Here is a 26,170-nt window from a genome sequence, read left to right on the forward strand (position 1 = left end):
ATGGCTGGATCTTGGGTGGTTCAACAACGTACACAAAACCATGTGACCTGTGTGAAGAGAAGCTTTATTGGCTTTATTTATTATACCTATACAGCACCAGGAGTTTGGCACTTTTTTAGCATTCCCTACAGAAATAACCACAATGACCACAGACTCTCAGCCCTTAAAAAACATTCATTTATGTACCCTCTCAAATAACTTCACAAGTCCACCCAATAAAGCCCCTAACTTTATTGGGGATTTTGCATATTCTTCTTTTTCTTCTTCTTCTTCTTTTTCCTGCCAGTTAAATCATCACAAAAACTCCAGGCCCACAAACAATACCTCTCCCCATTGGACCTTTAGGTGTTTTTGTACAGCACTTTGAGCTGCTTTTTGACCCTTCCCTCTAAGGGGACAAGTGGACTCAAATCATGCCGGGAAAACGCCCCCCTCAGCATAACAGAGCCCCTCACTGCTGGACCGTTCACTTGGTGTACACCACGCATTTGCACGTGTGCACTTGCCCACTTGTCGAGAATACGGTGGAGGGGGACTCGTCCCGTATTTCTGTAGACCAGTGCCTATGCTTTTTGCACCACTGAACTCTTCGTAATGAGGGGCTTACGCACTGCAGCCCTATTATAATATCCCACAAAAGCACGTCCTGCATTGACATTCTCAGTTCCCTGAGGAACAGTTGCTCTTCTGCTCACACTAATGCACAAGCGTCGCGGTCATCGAACGTGCACGTTCGCTCATAATTTCCGACCCTATTTACGGATGCCTTTAACATAGTTTTAATTGCAGACGTCTCTTTAGTCACTGTTCCTATTGAAACACTAGCCAGTTGAGCAGTGTTTGTGACTGAAGCTCCTGCCACCCATGCCCCAATAATGAACCCTCTTTCAAAGTCACTTAGGTTTTTCCCTCTTGCCGTCTTGATCCAAAATCGAGGTCAACTGGGCCTGCTCAGGATTTTCATACATGCCACAGAGCATGACAGAACGTTAATTGCCTAATTGTATCATGCAGTGCAACTGTATAGAAGCATCTGCATTCGTTTTGTTTCTCCACTCAATTATTCAGGTTGTTCCTTTAATTTTTTACCTGCCTGTGTGTGTGTGTGTGTATATATATATATATATATATATATATATATATATTTCCTTTTCCTAAAACTGATCCCAGCTTGTAATTAACAACAACAGTGCCCTCCCTCTCAGTCATCACTCCATCTTGTTTATAATCAGTCTTTGTGTGAAGTCCGCATTACTAAGTTTGGACTGAAATTGATAACTAGTTTCATAATGAGCACGACAGCTCTGGAAATTTGACCTAAATATTTTTGAGACATTCCTCAGCAAACCAACCCGTCAGTCACAGCTCTTTCGTTCTTTCGTGTTTACAGACCGACAACTCAAGCCACGCTATTGCGACATGAGTCACGCTATTGCAACAGTACACCCGTATCCTGACACTAGAGCGAGTAAAGCAACAGCTGCATGGTTTGAGGATGTAGAAGAACGACATGCTGTGACGTAAGCGTATCATCCCGGGATTTTGAGGACCCTCGGTTGGAGAAAATTTCGCCAACTTTCTCATCCAGAGTGCTCAACAACTGTACACAATAAGTGTGCAGATTCACGCACAGCCCTGCTTTCACTAACGAGCTAACTTCCTGAACTGAGGAGCAAATCAGCAAAAGCAGTTGGCGTCATCAATGATCGGAGCAAATATGTACACTGCAGCCCGAAAGACCTGGATTTGAGTAGCCCTGTTCCGTACATTCTCAGAAGACCAATATATTATTAATTGTTCCGTTAATTTTTTAAAATTCCCACCCAAAACCAAAGGCTTGGTTCATAGTTTGGGCACCTCAGGCTGAGATTTTCAATAGAGGCACTGCCTTAATCCTGTTAACAGATACGCTAAACCACATGCAATTCAATCAGTATTTGAAACTGGCAGTGAGAGAATTCGACGGTTAAAAAGTTGCGCATATACATAAGCACCCTTATGTTATGCACTCGGGGAATAAGTGCATGTGATCGGATGTTTTAAAAAAATTACCGAAGCAGGTGTTTTAATGTGTCCACAGAATTTCTCTGAAAGTCAAGGCCAGGGTACACGACCCTGGTTCTGGAAGGTTGGTCCGTGTGCTGTTTTAATTCCAACCAGTCACATTAGTTTTACTCTTCCGACGGCTCTATGAACTACGCTGGTTCACTCCTGGACTCGAGCACAGCGAAATCTTTAGGCTACATTTGCAGTGTGCGGCTGTAGCTGGTGCTCACACAAATGTCAGATCAAGATGTGATTGAGGCAATGAACTAATAAAGAGCATTACATTACATTACAGGCATGTAGCAGATGCTCTTGTCCATAGCAGCATTTAAAATGGCATCCATTTGCACAGCTGGATATAGACTGAAGCAACAAAGGTTAAGTACCTTGCTCAAGGGCACAATGACGGTGTCCAACCTGGACTACCGGCATCTGCCACCAGACCCCTGCAACTCATTCAGAATGCTGCAGCTCGTCTGGTCTTCAACCTCCCCAGACACTCCCACGTCACTCCCCTGCTCACTACCCTCCACTGGCTGCCTGTTATAGCTCGCATCAAATTTAAAACATTGGTCCTAGCATACCAGGCAGTCAAGGGATCAGCCCCAGCATACCTCCACAAGATATTCAAACCCTACATGCCAGCCAAATCCCTCCGTTCTGCTACCTCAGGACGCCTGGCACCTCCCCCTTTTCGCACCTGCACTTTCAGAACACGTCTCCTGTCTGTTCTGGCCCCACGATGGTGGAATGACCTCCCCGTGGAGGTCAGAACAGCTGAGACACTGACCCATTTCAAATGACGACTGAAGACTCACCTCTTCAGGCTGCACCTCTCCCCATCCCTCCCTACCCCCCTGTAAATGACTGTAAGCTTAGGGTTGTAACTAGGCAGCTGTTTCGTAGGTGACTTAGGTGCATTAACTGTCTTAACTACTGCTTTTATTTTTTCCATAGACTGCGTTGTTGCCGTTCTCGTTGTGGTAGTGTTAATCAGTTTAACCTTCAGTGTCCAAGTTGAACTATGCGGTTGTTCCCTGCACTTGGACCGGTACCTCTCTCTAGGGTTTTCGTCATACTTGTTCCTGGTTATGGTTATACACTTTGTTGTACGTCGCTCTGCATAAGAGCGTCTGCCACATGCTTGTAATGTAATGTAATGAATTGAACCTAGAACCTTTAAGTTAGAAGACCATTCCTTACCCATTATACTACACTGCCGCCCTAGAAGTTGGCACAAAATCCTTAAATAGACCAATCCTTGTTGTGCACTCCTGTTTCAGTTCATGCATAGAAGGGAAGGGACAGGTTTAGATGACGTGCACTTTACTGTATGTTGTGGGGAAGGTGCGCCATCTACTGGCAGTAGCAAGTAAACGATCAGGAAAAAATGTACAAAATGCACTGACAGTGTGGGCATTTGCTTATAACCAGATACGGAAAATATCGATATATCTGATAATTTAAATAAAATCCAGATAAGATGTACCCAATTATACACAGCATGGGAGAATAATAAAGCTTCTCTGAACGCAGGTAAAGTGTTTTTTGCATGTTGTTGAGCCACCCGAGATCCTGCCATTGTTTAAAAAACCACAGTTTCTATAAATACTTCTCTCTCAGCACTGGCATGAATATTCACACCAATTTTATTACAGTTTTGAGATTTTACAGAGATTAGCTCATCTCCATTTCATGATAACAATAATAGGGAGATTGAATATAAATGAATTATAATATGAAAGTTATCCTATTCAGAGCAAGTAGCAATAATGTTTTAATGACATGTGTATGAACAGATTCAAAGACAGGACACAGGTTGAATTAATGAGATTTTTTGTAGCCATAATTCTTCAAATAGAACAAAACAGTAGAATACAATAATCATGATATGCATTACAGTTTATATAAAACTAGATGATTAGGGATGATTATGATTAGATAATTCTACTGAAAAGTGAAATAAATTCCAAAATATCACCAAAATATCATGTTGAGATACCATAGATATAATGTTGTTACTGTTAGTTACCACACAAGTTAATTAATTCTGTAAAAGAGATAAGTTGGGCAATCAAGGGTGTATGTAATCCTTCAGGTGGAATATCTCTCCATCCTTCTGCTTTCTCCACTTCAGGTCAACTCCAGTAATTCCCTTGTTGTCCAGTTCCATCATCATCTGAGAAAGGAGCGCAAACACAGAGACTCAATGATGGCGAACACCAGCTTTATGCAACATGCTAATCTACACACAATTCTTGCTTTGCTACTGGCTGAGGTTCTTTTGAGTGTGTTGAGGCGAGCAATAATGCAGTGTTAACATGGCACGTGTTGCTGTGACAACAGGCCCAAAATAACTGTGATAAGACATATTTTAAGATGTTTTGTCATCGATGGCTTTCCACAAATGAGACACGGAAAGTCTTTAAAATCTTTAACATATTGTAATCTCTCTCTCTCTCACGCCCTCTCTCTGTCTCTCTCTGTCTCTCTCTCTCTCTCTCTCTCTCTCTCTCTCTCTCTCTCTCTCTCTCTCACCTGCTGTAAAATGGCTTCCCCAGCTGTTGGATCAGCCATATTGACAGATGCCGATATGTTCAGCTTCACTCGTAGTACCAGCCTCTGTCTCCCTGAAACTGACAAACAGAGTTTCTACACTCTCAAAATGGATGTGTTCATTTCCAACGCACTTTCTGTGTTATTACTTACTTACTTGGTGTTACTAAGTTACTACTCAGTTTCAACACATTTTGTATCAGTTTTTACTTTTGTGTTAAATACATAATTTAGAAAGGGAGACATTTTAACACAGACTACATTGAAAGTAACACAAAATGTGTTGTCTTGTCACTAGCTTGTCTTGGGGCAGTTTTGTGGTGTTGTCTTTGGAGCAGTTTGGGGGTGTTGTCTTTGGGGTGGTTTGGGGGTGTTGTCTTTGGGGCAGTTTGGGGGTGTTATCTTTGGGGTGGTTTGGGGGTGTTGTCTTTGGGGTGGTTTGGGGGTGTTGTCTTTGGGGCAGTTTGGGGGTGTTATCTTTGGGGTGGTTTGGGGGTGTTGTCTTTGGGGTGGTTTGGGGGTGTTGTCTTTGGGGTGGTTTGGTGGTGTTGTCTTTGGGGTGGTTTGGGGGTGTTTTGTCTTTTGAGCGTTTTGTGGTGATGTCTTTGGGGTGGTTTGGGGATGTTGTCTTTGGGGCCGGTTTGGGGGTGTTATCTTTGGGGTGGTTTGGGGGTGATGTCTTTGGGGTGGTTTGGGGGTGTTGTCTTTGGGGCAGTTTGGGGGTGTTGTCTTTGGGGCGGTTTGGGGGTGTGGTCTTTGGGGCGGTTTGGGGGTGTTGTCTTTGGGGCCGGTTTGGGGGTGTTGTCTTTGGGGCAGATTGGGGGTGTTGTCTTTGGGGCAGATTGGGGGTGTTGTCTTTGGGGCAGTTTGGGGGTGTGGTCTTTGGGGCAGATTGGGGGTGTTGTCTTTGGGGCAGATTGGGGGTGTTGTCTTTGGGGCAGATTGGGGGTGTTGTCTTTGGGGCAGATTGGGGGTGTTGTCTTTGGGGCAGATTGGAGGTGTTGTCTTTGGGGCAGATTGGAGGTGTTGTCTTTGGGGCAGTTTGGGGGCAGTAGGCACACAATCTCGGGCTCCCACAACGTAGAACTCATAGCCAAAGGAAACCAATAGCTACGCACCAACAAGAACCATTTTGGACCAAGTAGGACCAACTAGGCTTGTTTTTTGTTATTTTATATTGACAATGTATTTATTTTCTTTTTTTTTCTCGCTTGAACCTAAAGTTCCCTGAGAATGATTGCCAAAAGAAAAATATGTCAGCCATTTACTTGTTTAGCCTGCAATGGCTACTTGGTGCTGGCTGTTCGCTGTCAGTCTTTATGTTAGCGTATCTATTTCAGTTCATTTGCAATGAATTTGATCTGCTATGAAACTTCTATTATAATTTGGCCTTAATAATTGTATTTTTACATTAAAAAAAAAAAGAGTAAACAGTGACAGCCTCATTAAAGGCTCTCTATGATTCGAGCTCCACTGTGCGTTATGAGATAAAAACAGTCAGGAATTCTCACCGTTGTAGCAGATGAAGGGTAGTTTATGGAAGCAAGAATAAGGGACCCTGTAAAAATATGATCCGGACCAGTGGACCATTACACAGCACTCTGTGTTGTCTGTTTTTGTCCTGTTCCTGCATTTTTCATCCCTGTCGGACCAACCGCATATCAGAGACGACTGCAAGTTATTTGTTTTATGATACTGTGCTATCCACATGTGTTGAGCAAAGCCATTGGCTGTTTTCCTCAGAGCCTCCAGTTCCTCCTGGCTGTCTATGGCTGCCAGATCAGTGTATTGTTCTCTGCAGTAGCTCTGTGCTTCAGTCCAGTTCTTTTCTGTGTTCACTAAGTGAAACTGACGAGAGAGGCAGGAACAGGGTATGCCGAGTCCTGTGGAATACACACACACACACACACGCACACGCACGCACCCGCACACACACACACACGCACACACGCACGCACAAGCACACACACACACACATGCACACACACACATACATGCACATAGGCAAACACACATACACACGTACATACGTATATGCACACGCATACATACACATGCAAATGCCGACGAGTGCATGTACACACAGACACGTGCAAATATACACACAAATACAATATTACTTGAAAAAAGTAAGAAAATCAAAAGGTTGTATTTTTCAGCATGTTGTTGCATGAGCAGCTTACAAACATACTCACCCACAAACAAACACAGACACACACACACACACACACACTCATAGACACACACACACACACGCACGCATGCACACACACACACACACACACACATACAAACACACACACACACACGCACGCACGCACGCACGCACGCACGCACGCATGCACACTCACACACACACACACACACACACACGCACGCACGCATGCACACTCACACACACACACTCACAGTGCCCCTGTATTTTCTGGTGCAACAGCTGACCTGAAATGATCAGAAGCAGAACCACGCTTTGCTTCATCACTGCAGAGGGTTGACCTACACAGATGCAGAAACAAAGATTTAAATACTGTACACGCATCATATTTAAATAGTTGCTGTAAATTCTTCTATGTGCGGTTTTATAGCTTAAGCAAATGCTTATATGTACAATAGCAATGTCACCCCAGGAAGCTAACACCAACTTTTAGGTCACTAGTCCTGTTCTCAAACCACTATACTAAACCACCACCTGCAAAAATGTGTTTTGTATCAAATGCAGCAAAGGAAGCATGTGTATAAAGTGCATCTCTATAGTAAAAAATTGGTTAAAAAAATTAGCTAGATGAGTCTCTGCTCCATATTAAAACTACAACTAGGTTTATTCCTAAAATAGCAGCCTAACTTTATTTTCAGTTTTTAAACTAGTTCATCCATGTGCAATTTAAATCTAGGCGTATCGTCAAGCCAGATCATATGGTATTTATAGCAAGATACTGCTTCAATGCACTTGCCAAAAAAACTGTAATTTTCAGTTTATCCAAAAGGTGTGAATGAGACCTTGAAAACACCAAACATTTAGCTTTCTCCACACTGAGGACAAGGTGCAGATCCAAAAAATGCAGACTTAATTTAATTAAAAGTGTCTGAATGGCTTGGGCAAGGGTGGGGGCCCAGCAAGAAAGAGTTGTGTTATCAGCACATGAGTGGATGTCACAACCGGAGTTGTATAAAACATGAGAAAGATTTTTGAATTTAAAAAGAAATCCACGAATACACATTTCTATTAGAAGTGTAGTCTGTTAGAAGTGTAAATTACACTGTAGACCCAAAGTCAGAATCCCTTAGTCTTTCAATTAAGATGATATAGACTGCATCAAAGGCTTTGGAAATGTCAATTAAAAGGGAGGAACAGTGCTGTTCATTTTCAAAGGCTTGAACAATACCATTACTGAGGTTGCAGTGATGGTACTCTGTCCATATCTGTTACATTACATTACATTTATTTAGCAGACGCTTTTATCCAAAGCGACGTACCAAAGTGCATATCAAGGTCATGTCAGGCGGGGCGCGGGAATGGACCCAAACGCAGAGCGCCAAAAACACAAAAAACTCCAAAATGGGGAAAACAAAAGAATTTTAATGAAAGAACGGGGAACAAAGGGAACAGAACGCCTCGCTGGGCGGTTATAACAAAGACAAAGAAAATCCTCAAAACACGGGAAAACAAAAATACAAAATCCCCAAAAAACGTAGGGAAACAGAGCAGGCAAGGAACAGGGGACAGGCGACAGGCAGGCGTAAGGCAAACAAAAAATAAGTACGCAGGTAACAGGCAGGCAACAAACACGTAGGCAGGCAAGTAACACGCAGGCAAGTAGCAAAACCGCGAGGATCCAGCACCTGAGTCTGGGAAGAGGGGGACTTAAGTAGACATGACGCAGACGAGGCACAGGAGGGCACAATGAACAATCAGGCCACAGAGAGGGAAGGGAGCACGAGACAAAACGCAACTAATAAGGGGATAATGAGAAACAATAAAACAATTAACCGGACACAAAGCAGAGGTGCCGCCATCTGGCGGCCCAACAAAGAACAACAAGGGGGAAGACACAGAACCCTGACAGGTCATTGGAACAACTACAAAACACAGGTTCAATAAGGTACATTACTCGTTTTGTACAGTTATTCATAGCCAAGAGCACAGTTCAGTTCAGTTCACGCAGTGAACATTATTCTGACCTAATTTATGCCAAGCCAAACTAAGGGGGAAGTGCAAGCTACAATGTTAAGATGAAAATACAAATTAGAATAGGTGACCATATTGCTCTTTACTAAATATATCATTATCATGCGAAAACCGCTTGATCTGGTAATTAACTAGAGTGGAGAGTTTTTGAAATGGGACAGTAACCATTTAGGGTCTCAGGGATCATCACCTTTTAACGAACAAAGCACATGTTTGTCAAAACTGCCTTCCAATTAATGGAAAGTGTTGGATAAAAGAGACATTTTGACAGATTAAAAATGTGTATGAGGGGTTCAGCAATAAGAGGTACAGTGAGTTTCAGAAATAAAATAAGGGAATTTGTGAGAGGGAAAGCTTAGAAAAAAAAAAGAAGCTTAATTTTTTGTTTTTAATCCACAGTTATATGGAGCAAACATAGTAAAACATAATTAAACTGTTACAACATAATTAAATAGTTTACAATTTGCAGTGTTTATAAATTATTCTATACACCCAGGTATTTATTCTTGTAATAATAATAATAATAATAATAATAATTATTATTATTTATTTTATTTAAAAAAATTATCACTGAAAATTTGAAAAGAATACATTTGAATGAATGTTGCCAAAATAAGATTAAAAAAACATAATTTTACATTTTATCTATACTCCCAGAAAATAACGGCAATGAAACAACCCTACTGTTAAACCAAGACGTTGTAAATTACTTTACCAGGTTAGTTTGATGAAGTTTCTCTGTGTCTGTCCACCTGAAGTTCTCATTTCTCTCTCACAGGTTCTGTTAAATAAACATGTCCTGGACTGGATAATTTGACTGAAGCATCCGTAATACTGTATTTTAAGGTCACCTATTTGATATACATGAGCACACACACGCACACACACACATCCACATGGACACACACACACACACCTACACACACACACACATACACGCACACACACACATCCACATGGACACACACACACACATGCACACACAAGTTCTGTGGAAATATGTAAACCTGCAGCCAAATAAGCCCCCAAATCAAATGCAAATAAATCCGAGTTTAATTGATTTGTCTCTGAGATATGCATTGTGGTTTCACAGTGCATCACTACAGCAAATTTCATGTAGTAAAGTCACTGAAAATCTTCCATGCTGAGCAATGGCGGCATATACTCCTCTACTTCAGGCTGCAGACATTGAATGTTCTGTTGATAGATGGTAAATGGACTGCATTTATATAGCGCTTTTATCCAAAGCGCTTTACAATTGATGCCTCTCATTCGCCAGAGCAGTTAGGGGTTAGGTGTCTTGCTCAAGGACACTTCGACACGCCCAGGGCGGGGTTTGAACCAGCAACCCTCCGACTGCTAGACAATCGGTCTTACCTCCTGAGCCATGTCGCCCCTAGACGTGACCATTGTGTATGGGGAGCTACTACAGATCAGAAAGCTCTGCCTTACCTCCCTGAACCTGAAACCTCATCGATACATACAATGAGGCCATACAAACGAATTGTGTCTTAAATCAGGGCCTATGCCAATCAAACCCTGACTAATCGTTTATTTATAAAACCTGACATGGTATGATTCTCATATTGGTATGAAATGTTTAAGCAGAACATTTAATTGGTAACCACTTTTACCAAAAAGTGGGGCGACATAGCTCAGGAGGTAAGACCGATTGTCTGGCAGTCGGAGGGTTGCCGGTTCAAACCCCGCCCTGGGCATGTCGAAGTGTCCTTGAGCAAGACACCTAACCCCTAACTGCTCTGGTGAATGAGAGGCATCAATTGTAAAGCGCTTTGGATAAAAGCGCTATATAAATGCAGTCCATTTACCATTACCATTTTAGGCCTGAAGTGTACAACAAATGTTGAAACGCAATCTCATTTGAAGGACTGGTACTGGTCACATTCAGAAAATGGGGTCATTAAAAGCGCATTCATGTGAGTTCACACTGAAGTTCATTTGAGATGCATGTGTCACAAGTGCCAAAGACAGCACACCACTTTAATTCAACGTGAGCAACTTTTTTTTTTTTGATTTAGGTTAGTTTAAAAAAAATCAATTGTAAACACAACTTGGGAAATTATCTTAATATTGCATTTAAGTTTAAATCCAGGAACATTTTAATAAACGAGGTATGTCCCTACTCCAGTGGTTCTCAAACTGGGGTCCACAGCTCCCCCAGGGGTTCAGTGAAAAGTTATAGGCTACATGGTTCTAATTGATTGATCATATACATTCATTAAAATCATATATTTGAAAATACAATTCTCTTAATTTGTGTTTGTCTTTGCACATGGCCTATACAGGAGTGTGAGAAATAGGACAAATATTAAATTATTTGTTCAACGCGTACGTGAGGGGTCCCGTGAGAACCCCTGTCCTACACAACCAGGGCTAACTAACAAGTTTAGAATGTTAGCTACATCACAATACCATCAGCTTGCGTTTGAGGACGACGCCCTCTGCTGTGAACATCAGAAAATTACTGCGTTCAATAGCTTGCTGTCGCAAGGTAAGAACTTGTATGGAACAAAGAGGAGAAGGGTGAGGAAACAGAGGCGCCAGCTCCCTTGTCTTAGTCTCTTCTTCTTACCTGGTTAGTTTGAAAAAACTTTTCTTTTTCTCTGTCCACCTGAGGTTCTCCTCTCTTTCGAGTTCTAAATAAATAGGTCCTGGACAGAATAAAATGAATGGATGAATGAATGAATGAATGAATGATTACATATATATAGCACTTTTACGAATGCTCAGAGTGCTTTACAGTGATGAGCGGGAACTCACCTCACCCACCACCGATGTGTAGCACCCACCTGGGTGAGGCACGGCAGACATTTTGCGCCAGAACGCTCACCCCACATTAGCTAAATTAACAGAAACATCAAAAATGGCCAGTTTGATTTATACGCACATGCACACACACCGTTTTTCTCTGGAAGTATGAGGAACAGCAGCCAGATAACCCAAATAGAATGCAAATACATATATGCCCAGGTTCAATTGATGTCTGTCTTTCGAGGAAAATATTTGTTTAGTCAAAAGCCCTGTTTTTAGAAATAAATAAATGCAAACGATGCTCTCTTCATACTGGGAGACTGCAACCCAACCTTTGCATACAGGAGACAATGGTGTGCCACACTGGAGACAAATCTTCTGCTGAGCGGTAAAGAGAATCTTGTGGCTTCAGCTCCACCATAGATTTTATCTTCAAACTCCAGAGCAGATAAAAATAGTGATTCTACTGTATTCTTTCTGTGGAGCCTTGGAAATTTTTTTTTAATTTTTGGTACAGAAAGCCTAGTTGTTATTCCCTAGGAATACGGCTTGTTTAGCTTCTGTGAGACACATTGGTGACAGTACAGTTGTAACTTGCCATCAGTTTGATACCAATAATGCAGTCCATCCATCCATCCATCATCTATACCCGCGTATCCTGGGCAGGGTCGCGGGGGTGTTGGAGCCTATCCCAGCGTGCAATGGGAGAGAGGTAGGAATACACCCTGGACAGGCCGCCAATCTATTGCAGGGCAATTCACTCACCATTCACTCACACACGCATACCTAGGGGCAATAATGCAGTATGCAGGCAGATGTTTAGGAGTGTATGCTTTGTGTAGGTGAGTACCTTGACTTTTCCTTTTCATTAATTTTTTTTTTGTTTTTTTGTTGAGGAGCTACTATTTTCATGCAAATGTAAATGATGTGGCTTAGTGTAAAGGAGGAAAAGCATTCATGATGGCGAAAACTGTCTCCAGAGTTTTTTTTATGAAAGAGTAACAGTTGTGACGACTTTGTGTCTGATATTGATCTCTAAATTGACTGTAAGCTTAGGCTTGTAACTAGGTAGCTGTTTCGTAGTTGACTTAGTTAATGCACTCGTCTTAACTACTACTTGTATTTTTCCATAGACTGCGTTGTTGCAGTTCTTGTTTGTGTTAGTGTTAATCAGTTTAACCTACAGGGTCCAAGTTGAACTATGCGGTTGTTCCCTGTACTTGGAACGGTACTTCTCTCTAGGGTTTTCGACACACTTGTTCCTGGTTATGGTTATACGCTTTGTTGTGCGTCGCTCTGGATAAGAGCGTCTGCCAAACGCCTGTAATGTAATGTAATATTGTGTTTATTTTTATTGTAGTTACAGGAGTCGGGCCGGTGTGTGGGGCGCCCCTTTTTCTAGTTGAGAGCACCTGGGGGGAAACCCTATAATGAGAAAGGTGCTTTCTGTCGCTCTCTCTCTCTCTTTCTCACTCAATGCCAGGTAATCCTGCGCCAAGTCGGGCGGTTGGACGGCCCGCTGGTTTTTTACTTCACCCTCCTTTCTTCACAGGTTTTTGCGTTGTACATTCACATCCCATATTTGCACACGCGCATCCGTACTGTACACACATTTAATATAAATAGCCTGCATTTCACTCATACATGCATCACCGTCTTCTTAATAAACCATTCCTTTGTTTAAAAACATACCTTGCTGTGTCGTCTCCCTTTTTGCCACGACACTCAGCTTGAGCCGTAGCACAGGGTGAGACACGCTGCGAGGAGAACGATCAACAATACACTAAAAGGGGAAACCGCAAAAAAGCAAGGCCTAAGAAGTTTAAGTTTCTCAGAAAATCTCGTCCCTGGAAATGATATAAACGATTTTTTTAAAAAGTTCAAATATTGTAATTTTTTCGACATAATAAAAGTCTCTTGGATGACAAAAACACATTGCAGTAAAAGATATTTCCAAAGATAATCTTTTATTTTTATTAAATGCCCCTTGTTTGTTGTGTAGGTTTCAGCATAGTCAAGTATATACGTTACATTACAGGCATTTAGCAGACGCACTTATCCAAAGCGACTTACACTGTATCTGCTTATACAGCTGGATATATACTGGAGCAATGCAGGTTAAGTACCTTGCTCAAGGGTACAACAGCAGTGTCCTACCGGGGAATCGAACCTACGACCCTTAGGTTACAAGGCCAACATCTTACCCATTATACTACACTGCCGCCCTGACTTATATATTGTATATATAAGGACGGAGTGTAGCACAGTGGGTAAGTAACTGGGCTTGTAACCGAAAGGTCGCAGGTTCGATTCCCGGGTAGGGCACTGCCGTTGTACCCTTGAGCAAGGTACTTAACCGAAATTGCTTCAGTATATATCCAGCTGTATAAATAAATGGATACAATGTAAAATGCTATGTAAAAGTTGTGTAAGTCGCTCTGGATAAGAGCGTCTGCTAAATGCCTGTAATGTAATATAAATATATCATATTGAGATTAAGACCACACTCACGTGCCCTGCAGGGGACAAAAATGCACGAAACCCCTCAGACACACTGAACTGTGTGTCACGGTCACCCACAGCAAGACACCAAATTGTATCGCGTCGAGGTCACCAGCAGTAAGAAACCCCTCCGCAAACCAAACAGCGGAAGTGTCTGAGTGGCGTAAGGAACGCGTGTACTCTTACCCGGTGCTACCGGAACGGGATTAATTTAATGTTATCCCAGTTACCTGACTCCAAAAATAGTGTTTTAACCTTTCCTCTGTGCTAACAGACATGCATAGACGGAGGACACTGCTGTCCGCCAGTAGTGTGGCTCTATACTAATCGCTATCTGCCTTGGTAGGTGATCATGCGGACATGTCTTTGGCTTGTGTGGCCTGCATGAAAACAATCGTGTATCCAGCTACGACGCTAGTGTACAGACGAGTGACTGCAGGGTGCAGATATCCTGAGTTCTGCGTGTATGTTTGGACCTTAAAACTGCTCGGTGTGCAATGTTAAGAGTCAAAGAGGAATGTCAGGTTAAAATTAATGCAGTTTATTGTTCAGTGCCTCTAGTAATAGTGACAATATATAACGGTAATAAATGTGAGTGGTGAAATGGCTAAACTTATACATGGCTAATACACCCAGGAGACCATGTTGACGAGTCTCTCCAAACCATTGCACTTCTCTGCTTACTGTATATACAAAAAGACCAAAGCAAAACACCAGGTCATCAGATAAAGGCACGATCATGACACAACAGTATAGATAAATGATCCTGCTTGCACTACCTCTGTAAGCATATCATACCTGGGTAACCTTTGTATATGGCTGGGCGCGGACCCATAAATATCAAGATCTTTACTCCGCACCCTACCATTAAAGACACCAACTTGTTCCCCATGACATCACTTTTCCAACAATATAAAACATGATTACAATTCAGCCTGCCTTTTCTGTACAGGACTGAGTGTTTACTGTTTTTTGTCCTCATGGACACCAGCGTAGTAACAAATATTCAGTAACTTAATTACACATAATGCATTTAGTAACTTAATTACACATAATTCGATTTTAACAGACAGTGAAATCTGCAAAGTGTGCAGCACAAAGCTTACAGAATTATATATTACTGTTAAATGAATGTATATTTCAGCAAAAAAAATAAAAAAATGAATCGAATAAGAAGTATAAGAGAACATTCAGTGCATTCATCTCATATAAGAGCAATAAATCCAGACCCAGACAAAAAAAAAAAACCTACGCTAGACTACGGAGTGTGCCTGCGATGGCACTAAAGCACTAATTAAGTTAGCAGTGCTAACAAAGAGGCAAAATACACATCTGGCATACATACACATTATATACACTACATGACCAAAAGTATCTGGACACCACTTGTCTGGGGCTGTTTTCCATGTTTTGGGCTAGGCCCCATAGTTCCAGTGAAGGAAAAATCTTAACGCTACCAGTCACATTTTAGACAATTCTTTTTTTTTTTTCTAGTCTCAGCCTGACAATGCAAGGTCCAGACAGAAATTATTCTGTTGTGCACAATGTGGAAAAACTTGACTGGCTTACACAAAGCCCTGACCTCAACCCCATCCAACACATCAGTGCCCACTAATGCTCTTCTGGCTGCATGGAGGCAAATCCCTGCAGCAGTGCTCCAATGTCCAGTATAAAGCCTTCCGAGAAGAGTGGAGGTTGTTACAGCAACAAAGGGTGGACCGACACCATATTAATGCCCATAATTTTGAATGAGATGTTGTATGTCAGGTGTCGCATAATTTTGGCCATGTAGTGTACGTATGTAACAAGCTGTAACATCAAAAACTTAAAACCATAAAAACACCACGGTATGCATTACATTAAAGTCACTTAGCAGATGCGGTTACATGAAACTACTAACTAGAGTACTAGAGAACATCAGTGTTAGTCTCAAGAATACAAAAGTGTTACAACATCAAAACACAGAAGTGCTATATTAGCCAAACAAAAAACAATTTGTATAGTCATAAAAGCAAATACCACAAGTCGGATAACCCATCTTTGTAAAGCCATTCATATAATCATATAACATTATCATTAAGGAAATCCAGAGACAGCGATCCGGTGATAAGCAGCCATGCAGAGATGGGGACAGCTAGTCACCTCGTATTCAGTGCAGTGACAGAAAACATTTCAGTGCGGTCATGAAAATGAATAAACATATCAAGTGGCAACATCAAAATATCAAAAGGTGCCACGAACTCTCCGCAATAGCGATGGGAAGTCTTTCAGGAGGAGTGACTCAGAAGATTCCAAACCTTTCTTTCGTGGTCTTGTGATTCAGGCTGGTTAAGGCTGGCTAGTTTCATTCGGTTGGGTAATAAACCTGACGGTTTAGAGAAACTTTATGTCGAATGCTAGTGGGCCGTGCATAGAGAAGCCAATGAAGAAGGACACCCTCCTGTGTTCCCCTCCACACAACTGGCTTTTGTACACTGGATTGACCTCAATTTTTACATCTGGGTTCGGTGTGTCCGCAAAAATCTTCTGTCTCTGCACCATGCCGTATGCTCTGAAGAGAAGGTCCTGGATTTTCCCATGCTTCCATGTTTCACTTTCCCCCAGGCAACCAGACTGTGCGCCAGCAAACTTCTCTACATCTGCACGGCTGACCAGACGACCGTAGCCATGCCTCTTTCCCAAGTAGAAATGGACCACAGGTTTCTTGGCATGCCAAACAGATCCCATCTCTTGCCAGAATGAGGTCCTCAGCTGAGAGACATAACTTCTTATTACTGGCAAAAACCTTTCAGCTACTGCAAGCGGATTTGACCCTGGCCACAAAAGAGCGACTGCAATGAAGTGCAAAGCCCTGCTGTCCTCGTGTGGGATGTAATCTCTAAGAACCTCACACAGTAAATTCAGGAGTTCTGTGTATGGCAATATGCATTTAGATGCTGGTTTGATGGCTGCAAGTACAATGTTAGCATAGATGTAATTCACTTTGGTCTTCACTGTCCTGCCCATCTGAGATGTTTTCTGATTGAATTCATACGTCCTCACAATGTCCTCCATTGTTCCACCGGAGGTCTTGTTTGAGAGGCTGTCAAGGAGCCCAAAATGAGTGTCAGCTTTGTGCAACTCCAGAAATTTCCAACCCTCATGAATCTTTGCCATGGTGTTCAGGTTCTTGCTCATCTGAAATTCAGTGGCATCTGAATTGCAGAAAAGTTCAACGTAGCGACGGAAACATTTAGAAAGCTCTTCCGCGGTTCTTTCCTTTTGTTTGTCTCTCTGGGAGTATCGTGGCCCCAGGTCAACAAAGAAGGCATCCAGGAAATTGAAGAGATTTTTCATTGTGCTCTTAAGGTTACAAATAAGTTCACCAAACTCTTCAAGCACCTGATAATACTCTGCATGTTTTTGCTTCTTGTCATTCCTGCCAACATCCTGGATTTTTATTTTTCCAGACAGGACCCGTTCCATGATACTGTGTTGTGCAGCATTAGATGAAGAAAAAACAGGGACCTTTTCCAAAATGTCCAAGATGATCACAGCAACGTTGATTTCTCCAAGGTAACCAGCTATATTGTAAGGGGTGTTATCTCTCCACACTTTGGCTCTGAGTGCAATCTCCCTCTTGGCGATATTTTGGGTTTCTCTGAAGGCATCTTGTGCAGATCTTGCAATTTTAAGACAATCCCTGAGTTTTTGTGGTGTCATAGGATCTTTGTCTTCTTTGCTACCCACAATGGCATGCTTCAGCTCATGCTTAATGACTTGTGCACATGTGTCAGACATGTAGGAGCTTTTTGGGGAAATCTCTTTGGCTCTCCTAGCCCACTCTTTTGCTAGCATGAAATCCTTCTTTTTCAGGTAGTGGTACCTGGCAAGAAGCTGAGAGACGATCGCATCTTTCTCAAAGCGCTTTGCTGCATTGTTCAAGACCATTTCCTCAGCCCCTGGTGTGTCCTTGGCAATGGCGTAGATTACAGGAGAGAACCGACTTTCCTCCTCCAAGCGATACCGCTTCACCAACATGTTGCGCACATCCCACATGAGTTTATCTCTCCCCTGTGTGCACTCGTAAAACGTACTGTCAGTCAACAGCATGTTCAAAATCTCAGCTCTTGAAACACTGTAGGTGGTCACAACTTGCTGTAAACAGCACTCTGCCACACAGGGATGAATGGTCCTAAGTGCCTTATAGACCACCTTAGCTTCCACAGTGCAACGGGTCAGGAGTGTAGAGAACTTCCCAAACCTATCCTCGACTTTTTGGTAGGCACAACATGGCTCTGTCTGCATTCCCAGAAGCTCTTCGCAGAGAGAAACTGAGAGTACTGCTCCCTTGCAGTAAACATTCAGCAACACTAGCGCAGCAAAAATCTGAGCAGGTTTGCTTTCAAAGTTGAAGTTCTTGAGTGTATTTCGAGCAATGCCCTCAATGTATTCTCTTGAGAAGTTTTTCTTCATGATCATGAAACCATAGAATGTGTCTGCATTCTTGTGCGTCTTCTCAATTTCCTTCAGCTTCTTCTGGAACTGTTCCTGCTCTGACTCTGAAAGGTTATTCCCAATGAAAACAGTGTCCTTTGTTGCTTCAGTCTGTTCCATGGATTCTGTTCTCATGCAATTGAGCAGTATGACTTGTGGGCCACTTGAACCAAGGTCCTTCTTAACAAACTCTTCATCAATGCGCTGCTGCAGACGATATACTGCATCCAATTCTTCAAAGTCATCTATCATCAGCAGCACAGGTAACTTTCTGGAGCATTCTGCTGCCTCATAAAGCAGTAGCTGAACCACCTGCCTGGCAATTTCAGCGAAGTCTTCTGCCGTGTCCCTCAGAACAGCACAGCGAAATGTGTTCTTTAGTGACCACAAGATATGCTTTGCAAGTGTGGTGCCCCCACAACCTGGGACATGCAGTAAGTTGAAGGACACACAGGCTTGCCTCAAAGAACACAGTTCTGGAATAATGGTGTCCTTAATGAAGCCATACTTGTCTCTCTTGATAAATGGCATGGATTCCGGCTGCTCAGCAAAATAGAAGTTCCACCAGGACACCTTCTCTCCTCTGTAGAAGCTTTCCTCCAGGGACTTCTTCTCTTCAGTGCCTCCTTCACACTGGTTGACACAGAGAATGCTGAGGGTGTCTAAGCTTTCCTCCATCTTTTTTCTCAGGTGGACCTTGCAGGTTCCCCCACTTGGCAAGAAGCGGCTCGACCTGCGATTGTCTGACCACAAGCTCAGCACAGTTCCATTAACCTCAGCGAGGCTGAGCTCATAGATAGACCTTGCTGAGATGTCTTGACTATGGAGTGCCTCAATTAGGTCATTCCAGCAAGTGAAAGCTCCCTCGTTCTCACAGATGCACAGGATCTGTTCAGTGCCTTGAAGCTCTTGCCGAAACATACTGAAGATCTCAAGCAGAGGGTCCATTCTGTCGTTCACACTGGATAACAACAAGAAGACAACCAGGAACCTTTTCTGAGGAAGTACATCTTTGCGACACAGGAAAGAAACAACACTTCGTACAGAAGCTCCTTTTTCAGTTGACCATTGATCTGCGTCTGAAGGTTTCTCTTTTTTGGTATGCCCATTGCAGAACACCCAACTGGTATGCTTGGTAAGTTTAAGTTTTTCTGCTATGTTCTCGACTGCCTCTGTAATCTTATAATTCTTTGGAAAATGGGTATTTATCTTCCGGCGCTCTTCAAAGTACTTACACAGTCCATTTTCTTGAGACTCTGGGTCTAAATCCAAGACAGCAGTCAGATTCATCTCACAAAGAAATTCAAGGGATTCCAACTGCATAGCATGTGATTTGTTGGTTATCAATAAATACTGCTCGTAGTGGGATTTATCCAAAGACTGAGATCCACCTGTTAGCATTTCACTGAGCCTGGATCCCTGGACACTTCCTTTCACAGCAGTCAAACGTTTGTTCTCTGCTTCTCTTCTCAACTGTGACAGCAGCTTGATGTCCTCAGTGAATTTAGTGTATTCCTTCTTCTGACTGTTGTGAGCCAGGAGATCTCGGCTGCTGGTACCATCACGAATGAAGAATAACTTGCGCTCTTCTTCTTCTTCTTCTTTGTCCTTGTCCTTTTCTTGGCCTTGGCCTTTTTTTCTCCCCTTTCTCTTGTTGACACTGTAGACGTGATAGACGTCCTCTTGACAGACCTGATACGCTGGCACTACGTCCACCTCGATCACATAATTTTCAGAGGATGTCATATCCGGGTTGAGAACCTGAACAAATCGAGGGGGCTTAATGCATTTCTTTGCAACATCAATATGTTTGTGTTCAAAATGACCATCTACAGCCCGGTGTAATCCATTCACAAAAGCTTCTTTGTCCTGAACAACAACTCCCAGAATCTGCCCATGAGTGAAATCTGGTAAGTCGCCCACACCAAAATGAATGGTGCCGTTGGTGCGGCTGTTCATGCAGGCTGCCGCGAAGCGGATGACCTCATCGGTAAACTTCTTCATTTTGTCCTCAGCGCTGGCTTTGTCTGTGTGGATGAATGCTTTGAATTCGTGGCAGGGTTCAATAAAATCCGACGCACCTGACTCGGTCACATCCAGGATGCTGTTCGATTTGTATCGGCAGGCATCGTGGTACCTGTGAAAAGGGTAGGGCTTGCAGAGTCTGTGGGACTGACCGCCTTGACTGCCAACTTGACCCTCTTTAAGTTGCACAAGTTCATCCCTCTTGCTAAGGATGAGTTTTGCTGGTCCCAACTTGATGCCTAATTCTCGGAGGTCTGACTTGTCAAGCAAGAGGAGGCTGGCCCCAGTAACGTCCTGTCCATGCAGGATCTCAGCATCGGCAGTGTCCGCAAGATTCTCTTTGAGAATCCACTGTTTGACATGGTCTTTAGTCCAGGTCTCAATCTCAGCAGGTAATTCTATCTGCCTGATTTGTGCTTCTTCCTGTTTGGTATGATAGAAGAAAAACATTTTTTAAAAAGAAACGCACTGTCCAGTTCAGCAGGAACTAACGAGAAGTTGCATGAAAACATTTTTTTGAGCCGTTTGGAATTACCTGTATGTCTGCATTAATTACTAAATGTGGCCTGATTTTCATTTAAGTCAAAATAATAGACAGACACATTCTGCTTAAACTAATAATGCACAATCAATTGCACTTTTCATGTCTTTATTGAACACACTCTCTAAGCATTCACAGTTCAGGCTAGAAAAAGTATGTGAACCCTTGTATATAGTAACGGGTTGGACCTCTTTAGCAGCAATAACCTCCACCAAATGTTTCTCATAACTTTCAATCAGACTTGTACTAGTTAGGAGGCATCTTAAACCATTTCTCCTTACAAATGTCTTCAGTTTAGCATTTCTTGGATTTCTTGCATGAACAACCCTCTTCAGGTCATACCACAACATCTCAATTGGGTTAAGGTCTGACCATTGCAAAACATGAATGTTCTTCTCAGGCCAGGCCTGTGGCATAAACGCTCTATGCAGTTGTTTAGGGCCACAACTGCTGGGGGGCACACGATCCAATGTTTATCTGAGGTAAATAACGTTATTTTCGTAATTACGGCATTCATCGCCTATCGCGGAACTAGCGTTATAAATTTTAAATGAAAGCGAACCCTCCACCCCCCCCCCCCCCACCCCCGCTTCACAGAATCCAACAGCAGATTTGTTTAGGGCCTCCAAACTCCTTGGGCCGGCCCTGATTCTTCTGTTTAAACCACTCTGTTGTTGATTTACTCATGTGGTTTGGGTCTTGTGGCATCAGCCTACTTCTATTAAGCTTCAGGTGGCAGTTATTCTCCAGTAAAATTTCATGATATAAATTTTGAATTCTTTGTTCCCTCAATGACAGCAAAACAGCCCCAAACTATGATGCACCCGCAACCATGCTTGGGATGCGGTTTTGGTGTTGGAGTGCAGTGCTTTTTTCATTCCAAACATAGCGTTGTGCATTTCTACAAAAAAGTTCAACTTTTGTCTCATCCACCCATACCTTGTCCCGGTGATGTGAAACATCCAGGTGGTCTTTTGCAAGCTTGAGATGCTATGTTTTTTGGGAGAGCAGTGGTTTCCTCCCATAAATACCGTTCTTGTTTAGTGTTTTTCTTATAGTGGACACATGAACAGAGACTTTTGAAAGTTAAAGATATTTCTGCAGCTCCTTTGCTGTTACATTCAACCTCCTTCAACACTGCACACTGTGCTCTTGCTGTGATCTTTGCAGGGTGTCCACTTCTAGGGAGAGTAGCAACAGTGCAGAATTTCCTCCATTTGTAGACAACTTGCCTTATTGCGGACTGATGAACACCCAGGTCTTTAGAAATACTTTCGTATCCCTTTCTAGCTTAATGCATCTGCAGTTTTCCTTCTAAGGTTGTCTAAAGAAAATTTTTGATTCACACAAACAGATGTTTCTTGAAAAGAGCAGACCCTGTTAGGAACCAAACTTTGTGAGCCTTTTTATAAGGCAGAGCACCTCCAACTGACACCTTCTATCTCATCTCATTAATTGAAACACCTGACTCAGTTAGCTTTTGGAGAAGTCATTAGTCTAGCGGTTCACATACCTTTTCCAAACTAAACTGTGAATGTTTAAATAGTGCAGTCAGTATAGACAAAAAGAAGTACAATTATTTGTTTGTTATTAGTTTACGTAGATTGTGTTTGTTTATTATTGTGACTTAGATTAAGATTAATTAATGAGTTATTAATGCAGAAATTACATTACATTACAGGCATTTAGCAGACGCTCTTATCCAGAGCGACTTACACAACTTTTTACATAGCACTTTACATTGTATCCATTTATACAGCTGGATATATACTGAAGCAATGCAGGTTAAGTACCTTGCTCAAGGGTACAACGGCAGTGTCCTTACCCGGGAATCGAACCTGCGACCTTTCGGTGACAAGCGCAGTTCCTTACCCACTGTGCCACAAGTGAATCCAAAGGGTTCACAAACTTTTTCTTGCAACTGTATTTTACAACTGCAAGGCATAACCAGCAGTTTGAAGCCTGTTCTTCGCTTGGCTAGCACAGATTATACTTTTAGTAGCAACCTATTTTCGTGCTGTATTAATTAGCATTTACACGCAGCTTTGTAGCAATTACACCCATGCAATATAAATGTATTATTGTGTTCAGCCTGGTGACAGCATGGATGTTCAGGTGTTCTCCACACGTTTATGTCTAAAATCAATATTCATCAAAACTGAGTATGAAATGTGGCACTGAAAATCTTTAAAATGTTTTTTTTTTTTACATATTGCAATCTCCCTCACACACACACACTTGTCCATGGTGTACTATGAAATGTATTGGGTCAGATTTTTTGGAATATGTGCATCATAAATATATTCTAAATATATTATGATTTAACTGAATGTTTTGATGGCAGATGGGTTTCCTTCTAGACTATTAACATCTCTAAAATTAATACTGTTTCTTTGCGATTACTCTCTTACCTTGGTCTGACTTTGTTCAGCCATTTTAAAATCCCTCAGTTCAGTACACCTTGGCTGAGTCCTGTGCAACAGGTAGAAAGGGAAATAGCAATAAAAAACAGAAAGTAAGAAGTCATTAGACATTTATAGGAAATCAAATAAAAAAATGAATAACAAGAGGCATTTTATTTCTTTCTGTAAATTATACAGCCCAATACATTAAAAAAATATATCTAAAATAGGTCCTGTTTATACAGTGTTGGGCTGAGTCCTTCAAAACTGTAATCTAATACTGAGTACAAATTGTATGACCAAAAATGTACTGTAATTGGCTACAGTTACAGTACAGATTACTCAAAAACTGTTTTACTTCTGGGTGGCTTCTAGTTTCATCAGCCAATTAAGTCCTAAAAAATGTGTTTGCAAAATAACTTAGTTTGTATGATTCTTGATCTTTGCATATATAGCTACAAAGCACACACTCACTTCCTGCTCATCCTCCTATGTAGGTGTACTGTACAGCTACACAGGAGGATGAGCAAGAAGCGAGTGTGTGCTCTGTAGTTATATATTCAAAGATCAAGAATCTGGGTGTACATGTGGTGTGTGTGTGTGTGTGTGTGTGAGAGTGTCTGTGTGAACTTGTAATACTACCTTTGTGGGAACCAAATGTCCCCACATGGATAGAAAGATGAGGAACATTATGCGTTATGGGGACCTTTTGCTGGTCCCCACAATGTCAAGAAGCTGTTTTAGGGTTAGGATTTAGGATTAGGGTTAGGGTTACAATTAGATTAAGGTTAGGGCTAAGGTTAGGCATGTTGTGGTTGGTGTTAAGGTTAGGGTTAGAAGTTACGGAATGAATGCAGTCAATGGGAAGTCCCCACAAGGATAGCAATACGGGACTGTGTGTGTGTGTGTGTATGTGTGTGTGTGCGCGCGCATGCATTTATACATGTAGTGTACATTGGAATCCGAAATGTAATTATGTAACCTTTAGAAAAGTAACTATAATGACAATAAAGACAAATGTAATAAATTTAAATGTCAAGAATTAAAGTGACAATATTTCAAAATTAAATATTTCCAGAATATACTAATAATATTTCCAGAATGAAGTTATAAGCTTTTAAAGGAGGATTGGAAAACAAAACTTAAAATCTGGAATTCTGAAGAAACCTAAAAATAAAATAAAAATAAAGTTATGTAATTATTCATTTTCAGATATAACACTCATAAAAGTTAAAATAATTTTGATACCTCTTTTTTGCATTTCTTTTGCAATGGATGAAAAAAAAAAATCATATTTAATGTGTTTAAGTTAAAGGCCCTAATAATCCTAATAGTTTTGCACCCACACACGCAAGCAGATACATTATATTAGTATATGTTTTATATATTGATGTATTAGCACACAGTCAATATTTAAAGATCTTAATTAAAACAAGTTAATTAAAAAAAATACAACGTGCATTTAAAATATTAAATGATCATTTAATATTATATGAAAAATAAAATCAATGCAAAACCTCACTTGGAGAAATTTGAATTTTATTTTTAATGTATTCATCCTGAGGTTTTCATGCCTTGTAGTCGTCTGCTTCCTCATTCGTCTCAATAAATAAATAAATAAATAAATAAATAAATATCACGGACCAATGGACTCTGTCATAAAATAGCACACAATTGTTCTTAAGTATCTACGTTTCAGTAACACCATACGAAGATAGCTACTTACAGTATGGAAAACTAATAGAAAACATCGACGTTGTTGTGGAAGTTGTAAAGGATGAATTCGTCCGGCGAGGGCTATTATTTCCTACATTATGGAAAAACAGCCCATGTCAGAGAAGTTCATCCTTTACCTATCTAAGAAGCAAGTTTACAGATTACACTCACGACTTCATAACGGCGATTTCACTGTAGTTCACCTAGTGAACTCAATGGTATGGCGATGTGGTTTACAAACTGTTTTCTGTAGGCAAAACAACTGAGATATAACATCGATACAGCATAACGACTGAAACCCAATAAAAACCCGATAAATCCAGTTACTGTTCTGCACTTTACTGTAAGATTTAACGTTATACTCACTGGACTCGGTGATATCACATTGTTCTTAGGAATGCCTTGACAGTCTTCAATTCATACTGTAGGCTACAGTTTTACAACAAAACACGAATTAATTGCTCAATTAATGAAGTCAATGCGAACATCTTGTCTCTGGGCATAAACACTACAATGCGGAAGAAAACGCTTCCTTATTTATAAGCCTCGAAAAAAAAGGTACGCGGAAACGACATAACTTGCCCCTTTACTTTTTGTCAGCATAATTGCAGCACTAAAGTTATGGCTATTTGGCATGGGAACTTGAATAATTAAGAATTGTTATATTGCCGATGTAAGGTTCATTCTATGACATTTTATTCGCGGATAAATTTTATATGTTGAAGTTGGTCCTCCGCTCCACCCTCACAGATTAGATCGGATATGTTTAAGTTTCGTTTCCTTACAACAACTAGTCAGAAACGAAACTATTTGTGTGTATACATAATGTCTTTCAATGAATCGTCCATTAGTACGGCTTTAACATTAACGACTGAAAAAGATATTCACTAGAGCTTTAAATATATCAAGACATTGCACTGAAACTGAAATTGCTCTGAAATCAGTTGC

General features: G+C 41.5%; 2 protein-coding genes across 4 annotated transcripts in view; both read right to left on the bottom strand.

Moving 5' to 3' along the window:
* Positions 1–26,170, bottom strand: part of LOC118219617 (cytochrome P450 2K1-like) — a 607,214-nt gene that overhangs the window by 82,972 nt on the left and 498,072 nt on the right. The window lies entirely within an intron of this gene.
* On the bottom strand, positions 14,583–25,983 carry LOC118219584 (sterile alpha motif domain-containing protein 9-like). 2 transcript variants are annotated; one of them, XM_035402864.1, is made up of 4 exons: positions 25,589–25,983; positions 25,233–25,313; positions 23,516–23,576; positions 14,583–20,986 (listed from the first exon to the last, which is right to left on the bottom strand). In XM_035402864.1, exons 3-4 carry the CDS (start codon positions 23,537–23,539, stop codon positions 16,436–16,438), a joined length of 4,575 nt encoding a protein of 1,524 aa, XP_035258755.1. In that variant the 5' UTR covers positions 23,540–23,576; positions 25,233–25,313; positions 25,589–25,983; the 3' UTR covers positions 14,583–16,435. The 2 variants fall into 2 exon arrangements, with proteins under 2 accessions (XP_035258755.1, XP_035258754.1); XM_035402863.1 differs by lacking the exon at positions 25,233–25,313.

The sequence above is a fragment of the Anguilla anguilla genome, chromosome 2, assembly GCF_013347855.1.
Source record: "Anguilla anguilla isolate fAngAng1 chromosome 2, fAngAng1.pri, whole genome shotgun sequence".
In the NCBI taxonomy this organism is placed as follows: Eukaryota; Metazoa; Chordata; class Actinopteri; order Anguilliformes; family Anguillidae; genus Anguilla; species Anguilla anguilla.

Bases quoted from the DNA above. Each gene is read 5' to 3' on its own strand.
- LOC118219584 (XM_035402863.1), bottom strand. From the start codon at position 23,539: ATGGCTGAACAAAGTCAGACCAAG. The intron at 20,987-23,515 runs GTAAGAGAGTAA...CATACCAAACAG, and splicing joins CTGAACAAAGTCAGACCAAG to GAAGAAGCACAAATCAGGCA.